Genomic DNA, 12923 nt, shown 5'->3' on the forward strand with positions numbered 1-12923 from the left:
AAAAGATATGGGGAAGTTTAAGCTGCCTTCCTCTGGTTATGTGGATGACAACTGTAGGAAATAGGGATGGAGAAGACTCCATGTATTTTATGCAGAACTGTGATGCTTGCACTCTGCATGGCTGTATTTGAATAGACATAAAGCTTTGTTATAGGTACAGGGGCTTGAAAAAGGCTTTTTAGTGGCAGCGACTGGCTTGTGCCAACAGTGATAACTCGGGACATAAGTGTTCCTGAGTTATTGTCACCCGTGATGCCATCTCCTCCTCCACAGCCCACTCACACTCTCCTCCCCTAACACAATTTTGGCTTCCAAAATGTGCAAGAAATAGAAAGACGACAGCTTAAAAACATGTTCAGTTTGGGTTTTATTGTGAGCGTGAACATCTCTGAGCCACATGTGGCTGCTCCCCTCCCCACATCACCCTGTGGGCCCTGGGGGAGCACATCCTCCACCCCACCATCCCAAAGCAGGGACACAGGACTGTTCAGACCACAGGGACAGCAAACACTGCAACAAAGGTTTACCAATAATCCCTCTAATACCAGGTATTTTCCCCCCTTGTAAATGAATTCAGTCATCAGCTGAGTTACAGGTAAAAATAAAATATTATATATGACAGTGACCCAAAAGCAGTTTTTGCAAACAGCAACCTAACTTGAATCCTTCCCATGCTTTTAAGATGTGATGTCTTACTGACATTAAATAGGTGATGGGAGCTGCAGTCGTGTAAAGTGCTCAGAAAATGGCGAGCAATACAAACAACACCAAACACCCTGGCAATTAATAAATTCCAAACTAAACTTCTGCTTTCATTCTTACTATGACCTGTTCAGCTCTCTTCAATAAGCCAAATACCACAAAGCAGCTCTAGTCTTCACAAAAATTTCCCTTCCTTTCCTGTTCCTGACTTGGCAACTTTTAAAGTGACTATAAATGCCCCTCGAGCCATTCAACACATGTAGCTTTATGTGAGTACGCTTTGCAAGTCATTCAAAATTAGAAGATAAAAATTAATTGAAAACTCACATCCGAAACAGCCATGTTGTCACAGTATTTTCCTCTGTACATTTTATTTTATGATGACAATATTATGTTAGCAATGAGAATGGACCATTGTGCATCGTTCACTTCAGTAGAACAACAACGGTGGTTCCAGTTGTAAAAATAAATAATAAATAAGAAAGCAGCTAAAAATCTCCCTGTAAACGCAGCCGGGACCCACTGAGGCTCAGAGGCAGAACCGAGATTGGGAAAGCGGAACAGGACTCAGAACAAAGTCCTCAAACTGGCCCCCAGGACGCTGAATTCACAGCACGCATCGCTTTTCTGCTCAGCTACCTGGGTTTCTGCTAAAGGCTGTGAATGCAGACTGGTTTCACCAGCCAAGGGAACACCAAGCCTAATTTTAAATCAGGGGAAAACCCCAGGTTTCCTCTCCCACATGTAAAAATAAATAAGTTTTCAAAGAATCACTCACCAAAGTGCATGTTTTGCATAGCTATTCTCTGTTTAGAAGGAAGGGCGAGTCTACCTACCAAGATGCCATCCAAAAAGCTGTATGTAAAGAAGAAAGGAAACAGCACGGATAGCAAAGCATCCTTTTACTGCCATCAGTGATGCTCCCAGCTGGTGGGAAGCCCACCACATTAGACCCCTCCAGCAGCCTTGCTGGACCACAGCTCTCGCTGCTGCTATTTATGGACCTTGCTCTATAGTCATGTCATAGATCTGTCTGGTCATCTCAAGCTTTTATACAGAAAAGGTGGGAGGCATGCTAAGTGCTATAATATCTAAAATAATCTAATTTACAAGCTCCTTGGAGCAAGGGATATGTGCATGCTTTCAGCAGTGCTCTTCTAATAAAAACATATATATAATAATAATAATAAAATAAATAAAGGTCATGTAGCTTAAGCGAGGGATAAAAATAGGCTGTACTGGAAGAAGGTGCAAAGCTTTGCTGCAGAGCATGTGTAGGAAACAGCAGCAGAAGGATCTTGGGATCAGGAGAAGGCAAGTGTGGGATCCCTCTGGCTGACAATGCCATGTAGTCTTTGGGCTTTCATTCTGCATGTTTCCTCACAGGAAAAGCCCTGCGATCATCCCAGACACTGCGGGAATTGCCGGCTCTGCAGCCAGCGGCTGATGCTGCAGGTCAGAGGCAGATCCTGAGAGCAGGCGGGAGCTCTCTGGTTACAGATGCTCAGGGGAATCTGGTCTCTTTTTCCTGGGCTTGCAACTCAAATCAAATTTCTTTCTGCCCATGTGGTGGCCCAGATCTCCAGCCACGCTGCAAGGGATGGCGTTGGGTTCCCACCTGCTCTGCTCCTCGGGGAGGGAGGACCTCTCTTCCCAACAGCTCGGTGGGAAGCAGGAAGCACTTGAGGTCCTGGGGATCCTGCTGAAATGCCAGGACTTCAGCCAAAATCCCGCTGCGTGGACCTCGGCCCTTGCAAACCGTCTCTCAGCCTCTGCCTGGTCCCCCAGCTCGTCTCCCCGCGGTAGGTTCGAGCTTGGGTCAGGTATGCGACAGCTTGCTGGTGCCACGGCTGGTGGCCTGCTTGGTCATGTCCTGGTAGGAGGCGGACTTGAGGAACCGGGGGTAGGAGTCCTTCTCCATCAAGGTGCGGGTCTTGGCCTGGGCTTCATTGAAGCAAGCAGAGGTGGCACCTGAGAGATTCTTCCGGGTGATCTCCCTGGTTTCGTGGTCAATATTCACCTGCAAGGAAGAAGCATCCACAAACATTAACTTGGCATAACTTCCCTCCCATGACAGGAGGAAACTCTTTTCTCCATCCTCAGACAAGGGTGAAGATGCTCACAAGCCTTTATATCCCTTTGTGTTGGTAAATCACGTGAGGTGAAAGCTCTCATGAACAAGAGCACATCTTCCCACTTTTATAAAACCCACCAGGATACCACATTCCTTTACCCCCTATTTGATCCCCCAGGACAGAGAAAGAAAATCCTCTCACCTCCCTGGGCGCCTCATTTTGTACAAACTCCTCAAAGATCCTGTTGGCCTTGGAGGCCAGCTTGGTTTTCGAGCGGGTCTTTTTGAAGTCCTCACACGCCAGCCAAAAGTCAAGGTTCTCCTCACTGAACTCTGTCTTCAGGAAGGTGTGGAAGGCGGTCACCCCGTCTGGGGAGGGGAGAGGAGAGCAGTTAATGGGGCAGAATGGGGGGAGGAAGAGGAGGATGGCTGCTGGCAAGTGTCCCCCTGGGAGCTCAGACCTTGGCATCTGCAGATTTCCTTTCCCTCCGGGAAAATTCCACCCTCTGAGGCACTACTAATTAGCCTCTAGACTCAAACAAAATCCTTTCCCACAGACTAGTAATCCTCTAGTTTTATTTATCTGACCTTTCTTTAATGAGACTTCAGAGCATTTTCTTTACAGCTTTGGAAAAGAGCTAGTTCTCCCTAAGAAGAAATCCACTGAGGCATCAGTACGCCTGCAGGAACCGAGCAGCAATGGCTTTATTTTTTATTTATCAGCTAAGAAATGAGGGAAATGAGATGTTGAGAAGTATGGGAGAGTAATTGCAGCAAGGATTTCAGAGCCAGGCTGGGGACACTTATTAAGTTACAAAGCCGGAGATGCGTTTTAGCCATCACAGCACGTGAGGATGGCTGGAAAAAAACTATGTCTAGTCCCAAAATAGCACTGTGGAAGGACTTTCTCTTGCTGTGGAATAGCTTTTAAGGTAAACAAGTACTTTTGTGTTAAAATTTGGCACTTCTACCATTGGATACCTACTGTAAAGCCCAGTGTAAGGAAGGGATTATGTGTGGGACTCCAAAAGAGGTCCCTTCTCTTGGTCTGGAAGTACTGTCTGCATGGGGAAAAGGGAGACAGCACCTCACAGGAGCCCTGAGCATCAGTGAACAAAGAGCAAACACTGCAGGGGAAAACGGCAACATGTAACTCAGTAAAAAGCAGCTGAATTCATTGTCTCTGTGAAAGAGCCATCCTCGAAGGCAAAGGACAGACAGAAAGGGACCTCTTTCTAAACCCTAAACTATCTCACTTGGGGAGGAGACAATATTTCCTCGTACACCGGCTGCAGGCTACAGTCGTTCTCTCGCTCACTGGATGCACTGTTGTCCTACACACCCTCACCCAGAGAAGAAAACAAGATCCTACTTACTTTTACTCTTCAGGAGCTGGTCAAAGGACTCCCTCCATTCAAGTACCTCTTGTGAGGAGTCTCTGGAAAAGACAAAAGGACGTAAGGCTCACTGTCCCACCGACAACACTTCTCCTGTCCCATGGTGAAGGATGGGAGCATCAGTCACGCAGCCCCGTTAATGGGACACAGCGCAAGAAGTGAGGCTGCGACACTCAGTAGGACACCAAAGCAAGACCTCAATATCCGTTACCTGTGGGCTCTCTTTCCTTTCTCCCTTTCTTTTACCTTCCCTGACGTCTCACCAGACCTCAGCTCCATAGTGCAGCTTTGGCCAGGTGGCTTCTCTAGACGATACTCAGAAGAGCCCTTTTCTGCTGGTACAATCCCAGCACAGCCTCCTCTGCAAGAAGACACCCTGCCTTCAGCAGCGATATTTAGTATTTTGTTTTTTAATGCTGCCTGCATTCCCCAGGGATCCCAGGCACTGGTTTGAGACACCAGAGCCCTCTGGGTTTCTTGCCTATCACTGAAGCCCTGCTCTCTTGTGCCTAATGAGAGAGCATCAGTTCCCCCATCTGATTTTATAAGTGGTGGAGCTGGGAAGTGATCCGCCTTCCCTGCCTGCTGGGGTGGGACCGTGGGGAGGGAGAGCTGTGTTCTATCCTCCTTGCCTTGCAGATGGGCAGGAGCATCCCCGGGGACAGCCTGGTCCACAGGGACCTGTCCTGGGCCAAACCTGGGGCACGGCACCACCTGCCTTACCTCCGCCTGGAGCACAGCTGCAACTTGCTGGAGGTCCCAATCCTGTGTCCAAGCTCTGATTTATGAAGCAGGATCCCTAAGCGGGTCTTCAGATCCTTGGCTCTGGAATGGAAGAAAGAGAGAAGTGGGATTGTGGGACCACCGGGCTGCTGGCTGCCACCCCCCTGCCTCTCAGGGGCTGCAACCCCTGGACCTGACACAGCCCAAGTGGGCAGCCCTTGCTCCGCAGCTTCACCCTCTTCTTTGCTTTCTGATGTACAAATAAATGCTCCCCCAACTGATTTTTCTGCTCCCTGGCAACCATGCTCAGCAGTGCATTAAGCCCAGGGGACTGTTCCCTCCTGCTCGCTTCCCAGGTTAGCACCGCATGCATTTATAAAGCACAGCAAGCTTTTTTCTCTGGGGCAGGTAGCAGAGCAACTGCTGGGTGACCAGCTGGAGCCCCCACTCCCCCGCCCCGGCTCCCTGGAGCTAACCTGGCTCCTTTTCCCACCCCCCTCTCCCGCAGTGCTCTCAAATCACTGGAAAAACACAGCAATTCCTTTCTGCTCGGCAGAGCGGGATCATCTCCCTGCTGGGAGGCTGCTGCAACAGGGCTGATGCTCCCCTGATTTTCTTTTTGGGAGGTGCTTCTGAGTCACCAGGAGCCTGCCACCACACCATGGAGATGGCTTTGCTCCCCGATGTCACCATCCACCTACCCCATGCCTTCAAGACCCTGTGATCTCAGCGGCAACACGATGCTCCTGTGCCAGAGCCCTCTCTGCGAGAGAACCTGGGAGGTGGCTGCCTGTCACCGTGGCTGTGCGGCGGCAGAGTCACCTCCCTGCCAGGATGTCCCTGCAGCAATACAGCAGGAGCTGCTGCTAAATCAGCTCCTCTCCCCAGAGCCCCTCCGCAGTCCCGCTGTTATTTGTGTGCTGCAGCTCATTCAGGCATCCCAAGGCGCTCATATAAAAATAAGTGTTTAAATGTCAAGCCGACAGCATGGTGCTCTGTAGCCGTGTTTGGCAGGAGGAGCAACATGTAACTTTTAACGTTTCAACTGTGTTGGAAAAAGAAATAAAGTCCTGTTGCTGTCAACCTGAAGCAAGCTCTGCAGACAGAGCCCGCGACACAGCCCTTGTGTATTTGCCTGCCCGGCCACGCGCAGGGCAGCCCTATCCAGCCTTCTCTCCCTCGGCATGTTTTACCTCTGTGTTCCCCTCCTGGGGAGCAGAACGGATGCAGCCAAAACAAATAACTCGGGCAATCCTTCACTGCATCCTGCCGTGTGGTCTGCACCCCAATTTCTACCAAAACGTCACAGCCACTCTGAAGTTAGCAGCATCTTTTCCAGTGAACCCTCTGCATCCCACAACTGCGGTGTGGCGAAGCCCCTTACCTTTCCAGGCAAGTGATGGGGAGCGTGGCTAACCCCCGGCACATGCTGAGAGCTGGGCACCCAGGCATCCAGCAACTCATCAGTCAGGTCCTTACAGCGGCGGCAGGGATGTGCAACAAGCTGCTGCGGCACCACCTGTGACTTGATCGGGTGCTGCCGGCTGGAACAGCAGCGAGGAGATGTGCTTTATATCGGGTGGGAGGCGGGGGAGCTGGGAGGGGAGACCCGGCATCGCTCCAGCCTGCAGCCAACCAAAAGCTGCTCTCTGGCAGCACCCAGCAAAGATAACGGCTTAGGTAGGATTTCTTTTTTTTTTTTTTTTTGCTGTTAATGGATGGTGGGGGAGTGGGAGGCTGAGGCTTGTCCTTGAGCATCACAGTCAGAAGTGCTTCCTCGATAACAGGAAAAAACAGGCTCATTTCCACCGACGTGTGGAGCTTGCTGAGTAACCACTGACGGGGGGGTAGGCAGATGCGGAGAGAAGGACAAGACAGGCACCGTCATGCACGGCAATTCGTCAGCTCCGTCCTGCTGCCCAAGGGCTTCCAGTCCTCCCGGCGCTGCACAGGTGGGCATCATGGCAACATGCTTTTCCCCAGGTGACATAAGCAAGGGGTGCCAGTCCCCAGCAGAGTCAGGCTGTTTTGCAGCATCCCAGAGGCAGATGCAAAGCCTGAGGGAAGGGTTTGCACTCCCAGGGCATCATCTTCGTCACAAATTCTCTGCTGGGTCCATGGTGGGAGAAGAGAAGGGGAGGGAATGCGCATCAAAGAAATTCCGAGCCAAGTGTGGGAAAGCATCTGCTAAAGGTGGATCCTATTTAGAACCAAAAGAGGAAGGAAGAGACTAAAAGCAGGTGAGAGGTTGGAAAATGGAGGAGAAGGACTGAACCGGCAAAACAGAAGGATGAAGAGAAAGCGTTAAACTGGTGACAGACACCACACATCAGCAAACCCCAAGGTCTGATGCAACAAGCAGAGAGCTCCGTGACAGGCAACAGGTCCCCTGGACCAGTCATAGAATCATAGAACAGTTTGGGTTGGAAGGGACCTTCAAAGCTCATCCAGTGCCACCCCTGCCATGAGCAGGGACATCTTCACCAGCTCAGGTTGCTCAGAGCCCCATCCAGCCTGGCCTGGGATGTCTCCAGGGATGGTTCATCCGCCACCTCTCTGGGCAACCTGAGACAGGCTCTCACCACCCTCAGTGTAAAAAAAAAAAAATTACCAAGGCCAGGCTCATGCAGGCTCCTGGAACTGCCCTTCCTGCAATTCCCTGGTCGGTGGCTTTGGGAGGGAGTGACCCTAACCCCCCTGCCCATGGCTATCCCAGAGCAAAATCAAGAGCTGCCAAGAGCTTCTTGATGACCAGAAATTTGGCTAAGATAGATATCCAGAGCTACAGAAAGCCTTAATTCACATCTTCCCTGTGCCTTAAAAGCACTATTAGAGCTGCAATTCTTGCGGTGGATTTAAAGGAAGAAGGGGAAGAGCAAGAGAAGTGCTTGGCTACATCAGCCTGATGCTCCTACCCCAGCTCGCCACCATACTGGGAGCACTGGTGTCACAGTGGTAGTGCCAGCCCCCGTCTCCCCACGGATTTTCCCCATAAAGTGTATTGGGAAAACATGTGTGGTTTTACCTCGTCCACTCTGTAGCAGCTTTTGAAGTGCTTGGCTCAGGTGAGACAAAGCTGACCACAAGGCAGAAGTGAAGAAACACCTGCAGTGGGAGCTTGGTCCCTCCACAGGAGGGAGAGACCTCTATGAAGCGGCCATGGGAGGGAAAGAGTCACCATAAGGCTGTGTCTTCTTGGGCACCACGACCGCTCAGCCAGAAGATGCACAAAGCCATCTGAAACACCTCACTCACAACAGAATCTTGTGTGTGGATGCTTGAAACGGCTGCACGGCTCTGGATCATGCCAGTATCGCACGTGTGGGTCTGAGCCCACGCACAGGAATGGGATCAGGCTGTTCTGGCACCAACCTCCCCACCAAGGCTGGGACGGACCCTCTGCCATGGCCCCCACCCCCTGCACAAACCAGCTGTGCTCCCTTTAGGCAGCTTTTTTAACTCTCCCCTTCGATGGGGTAGGAGATGCTGTTCAAGGATGGGCAGCTCAGCCACGTGGGATGCAGTAGGTGTGATATTTGATAGTGCAGAGCCTTTCAGTAAGGTTACGCAATAGCCCTCAAGCCAAACAATGTATGCGTACTCAGATGTCTTCATGCCACTCTCTATCTAATTTAATTACGTGTTTCCTGTCTCATTTAGCTTAGCAGCCTCCCGCAGCTCCAGGTCAGTTGCCTGTATTATCAGTCCTTGTTTTGGAACAGAAAAAGAAACGAACACGCCCCATCTGTGTCGCAGTGCCCAGGGCTGGGCAATTCCCGTAACTGTGCTGCAGCCTTGCTGGCATGAAGCCCACCTCTCTTCCATGGGCATGGACCCTCCTGGGGTTCCATTTGCCCCAGGCAGGGTGCACGGGGGGGGACCCTGCATGCTTGGGCTGGAGATGGCTGGACCATAGAAGCACCTGCAGTTGAAGATCAGCCTCCACGGCCACCGTTGGCCATCACAGCACCAGCGTTTGCAGGGTACAGCTGCCAGCTTCCCCGTCAGAAGCCAAACAGAAAACCTCTCAGTCCCAGTAGTTGCTGGGTGTTGTTTCTGGGTTAGTATTTGTGAAGTGCCAGCAACCTTGAAAAATAGGAAAAATAAGTTTTCAGCCCCAAAACTACACGAATGAGGTGGGTAACAGTGAAACAAAGTGGGACTGATGGCAGGGCGCGAAGCATCCTTGCACACGAGCCCCAAAGCACAGCCACACTCTGACGAGCTTCTAGTACCAGCTATTTTTGTATTTGAATGGAGTAAGAAGAGGAGGATACAGAAATGGGTGGGAGGAGGAGAAGGAGGAGAGGAAGAGCCAGGGCCAGCCAGCCAAGCCTCTGGGGTCTTGCTGCACTGCAGAAGACGTGGGCTAGGAGGAGCCTGACAGCTGATTTCTCCTAAACTGATGGTGATCAGGAGTGGTAAAGCCTTATGACAGCACTGTATGCCCTCTGCTTTTCTTTAACAGAGTCTGCCAGAAGCCCAACAACATCTGCATGAAATCAGGGAGATCCTAAATACAAAGGAGTAGAAAGGAGAGACCTGAAGGCACTGCTAGCGTTGCACAGCCCCTTCCTCCACCAGCAACCCCTCATTAAGCTCTGATTGTGTTTAAGGAGAGATGTGGGCAAAGGAGATGAAAAAAGGGTGCTGTCAGGGGGTCACCCATGGCAGGATGATGCTGCTGTGGAGGAGGAGCGTGGCATCGCTCAGAACCTGGCGATGGTGCCTGGGAGGAGGGGGAAAGCCGCCAGGGCTGCAGCAGCAGCGATGGGTCTGCAAGGGGTCCCCAAGGAGCCACATCACAGCTGGGTCTCAGCCATGGGCACAGTTTATGAGACAGGGATGGTCAGGGACTGCTGCAGGGTGCCACATCCGTGTGGTTGCAGGTGAGCCTTGCTCCATCCGTGGAAACCACCCCTTTGCAGGACAGGCAGCTGCCTGCACAGCCAGACGTGCTTGTCCCTCAGCAGCTCCCGTGTGACAACAGGCTCTCACCATAACCCACAGGGTATTTAATTGGTTCCCAACAAAAGCACACGCTGTGTTCACATGAAGCATGAGAGGAAATAGCTGCTCTGGAAATTTGTAGCAGTGCGGAAAGAGATTATTGAAATTAAAAAAAAAAAATTGAATTACAAATGAGCTTTTCAAGGGGCAGCTGTTATCCAATCCGCTCACGTGCTTGCTTTGCACAGTGCTGGAGCACATCTGCGTAGGGAGAGGTATCTGACAGCAGGTATTTTTAATCTTCACTTTCTGTTCCCGGCACCTGCTCTTTAGAGCCACTGAAGAGGAAAAAAAAATATACAAAGGCGATGGCTAAATATATCCTTAGAGGAGAGATAGAGCAGCACTAATGGCAGATCCTTCTTTGGATGCATGTAAATTGTTTTGGCTCAGAGACAGGCTTAGAGGGAAGAAACAGCAGACAAAAAGGAAAAATAACAAAAGAAGGGAAGAGAATTCAAGAGGGAAAAAAAGGGCGGGGAGGGGATAGAGGGACAGATAAATTTCACTGCGCCACTTTCCAGAGAAAAACAAACTCATTTAATTTTTGTTTTTAAACACAACCCTGTGCAGACCATGCAGCAAACACTCACCTGTTGCAGGAAGGGTGGGCTGTGCATCAGGTGAGAAATGCCCAGAACTGGGACAGGTCCAGGTCACTGCTCTCCCTCACTTGCCAGACACGCTCAGGAGACGATGCTCTGCTCAGCCTCAGCCCTTCCCTGCTGAGTTCTTTCCTCTGGGTGGGCAGCAGCCCCTATGAGGTTGCTACAGTCCCCTTCTGCAGCAGCTCTCCCACCACGCAATTTTCTACTAACACCAAAAGAACCTTTCCCAGCTGCCCTCACTCTAATCTCTGCCCTTCCTAGCACCAACCCTCCCCCTTTTAATACCTGGGATTGCCCTCAGCTGCTGCCTGAGCCATCCCCAGCAAGCCCAGGTTCCTCCAGACTCCCTAAATTGGCCCTTGGGACTCACCAAGTTGCTCTGACTTCTCTAGCTCTTTCTGTCCATGTCTCAGTCATGCACACCCTGCTCCCCAGATGTGCTTTCCTACTTGCCAAACCAACCCTTGCTTTTCCCATTCCTTACTTCTTTGCCCCTGTCCTTGCTGTCAGCCCTTGCCCCAGGCTTTGCCGGTGACTTGCCATCCTATTCCTGCTTGTGTGTCCCCAGTTCATCCTCCAAGGATGAATCGAGCTGAGCCCTTGATGCGAGCTGCCTGCTGGAGCCCTGGGCTGCTTTTTATAGCCTGGAGAAAATATTTGTTTGCCCTTCCTAGACTGATTATGCTTGATTGATTCGCACTGCTGTCTTTTCTGGGAGATGTTGCTCATGCATCCCCACTGCTGGTCCTGGTACAGGGACCAGACCTGGCACTTGTTTCCCTGCTCCTCGCTGCAAAGAAGCTTTGCCTTTTCCAAAGTCCTGATGCTGCTCTCGCTCAGGTCCTTGGGTTTGGGGTGAGTAATCCATCATGGGCAGAAAAGGACAGCAATGCACAGGTGGAAAACTCTTCAGATTTACGTTCTTTATAGTCTCCTAGATCCTACTGACAACATTTCAGACTCATCTCTCCAGACCGTACCTCCAGGAAGGCTGGAGCTAAATTGCTTTAATAGAAAATACTGCTAAAAGTTAACACGTTTCTTCTTCACTGCCCCATCCAGCATGTCTGCACCAGTGAAACCAGTATGCAGAAGGATAAGGGCAGGGCTGAAAAAGGCATGAGCTTCTCCCATCCTTTTCCTCCTCAGCAATTCCGCTAGGAGACACCTCTCCATCCCTGAGCTCGCAGCTCCCACTTTCCTCTCCACACAGGAAAAAGTCCTTGACTTGCATCTTTTCAGACACCCAGGCACAGAGCAAGTGCTCTCAGGCTGTTTATTACGTCCTCATGGTCTCTATACAGTAAAGGTGACATGACTCAGGGGGGATATCATCACCTGGTGTGGCTGAGGAGCTTCTCCAGCCTCTTTAGGGGAAAGCGAGCCAAGCAAATGAGTGGCTGATGAAAAGGGAAGGTCAAATTGAACCAGAGTCTATGCCTTCCCCTCAACAGGAATGAATCAGACTGAACAACTCCTGCTGTAATCTGCCAACACCAGCAGCACCCAGACACTGTGGAGGCAGCTACAGCATCAGGACCTAGTTAAAATACAAACCTGGTGGAAGGAGGGTCTTAAAAGAGTTGGTCTTTCTGCCCAGGTTTGTGGTGGCTCGCTGCTGAATTCACTCCATACAGTAATGCCCTCCTGAATTTCTTCTGAGCCACTGCAATCACACTTCCCAAAGAACAAAGGCATCTTAAACTCCATCTTACTTGGTGCTTGGGTTTTGGGTTGGATGCTCAAGGCCCCTTCCTGCCAGTGGGACACGGCCATCCCACCGAGGATGGAGGTGCCAGAGAGCTTAAAGAAAAGTCTGAACTCTGTCTGATTTTGTTTGCTTGTAGAGGAGGGGGAAGAGAGATCGTAGGAGGAATGAGATACTTAGATTGTGGTTTATAGGGAAAGGGGACCTACACCAGGGAGTACTTGTTCAGCAGGTCTCATCAGTAACCCCACAGAGGACTGAATAATAAACACAACATGAGATGCCTCCTTCCCTTCGTTGCTTTTTAGCTGATAACTGCAGGCACTGATAGAGCAACATGAAGACATTTCTCCCAGGGTAACACCATTATCTACACTGTAAATGCAAAGCCGAGCAGCTCCTCACCCGTCACGTTGTAGATCCAGCCCGAGGCACACAGCACATGATGCAGACTGGGAGTTGTGGGGCTACTGGAGACAAGCGGATCACAGCACAGCTGGTGCCCACACTTCCTGCTACACCAGGTCTCTCCAGAAACAGGCATTGCTTTTTCTTCTGTGCCTTTTTGCCAGAAAGGTTGGGGTTTTTTTTCCAGTAATAAGCTCATCCCCTTTTGCCACCTCCCTCCCACACCTTTGGTTCCCTGAACTCCAGTTGAGTTCACTGCAGACTCGAATTAGAGATACAAAATCCTCCAGCAA

At 50.7% G+C, this 12923-nt stretch overlaps 1 protein-coding gene across 2 annotated transcripts; it reads right to left on the reverse strand.

The window, feature by feature from the left end:
* Window positions 1-358: 358 nt before the first annotated feature.
* On the reverse strand, window positions 359-6451 carry RGS16 (regulator of G protein signaling 16). Of its 2 annotated transcripts, XM_065842266.2 has the most exons (6): window positions 6281-6451; window positions 4897-4998; window positions 4385-4534; window positions 4153-4214; window positions 2979-3145; window positions 359-2722 (listed from the first exon to the last, which is right to left on the reverse strand). In XM_065842266.2, exons 1-6 carry the CDS (start codon window positions 6358-6360, stop codon window positions 2522-2524), a joined length of 762 nt encoding a protein of 253 aa, XP_065698338.1. In that variant the 5' UTR covers window positions 6361-6451; the 3' UTR covers window positions 359-2521. The 2 variants fall into 2 exon arrangements, with proteins under 2 accessions (XP_065698338.1, XP_065698339.1); XM_065842267.2 differs by lacking the exon at window positions 4385-4534.
* Window positions 6452-12923: the final 6472 nt, after the last annotated feature.

This window comes from Patagioenas fasciata, chromosome 6 (assembly GCF_037038585.1).
Source record: "Patagioenas fasciata isolate bPatFas1 chromosome 6, bPatFas1.hap1, whole genome shotgun sequence".
Classification (NCBI taxonomy): domain Eukaryota; kingdom Metazoa; phylum Chordata; class Aves; order Columbiformes; family Columbidae; genus Patagioenas; species Patagioenas fasciata.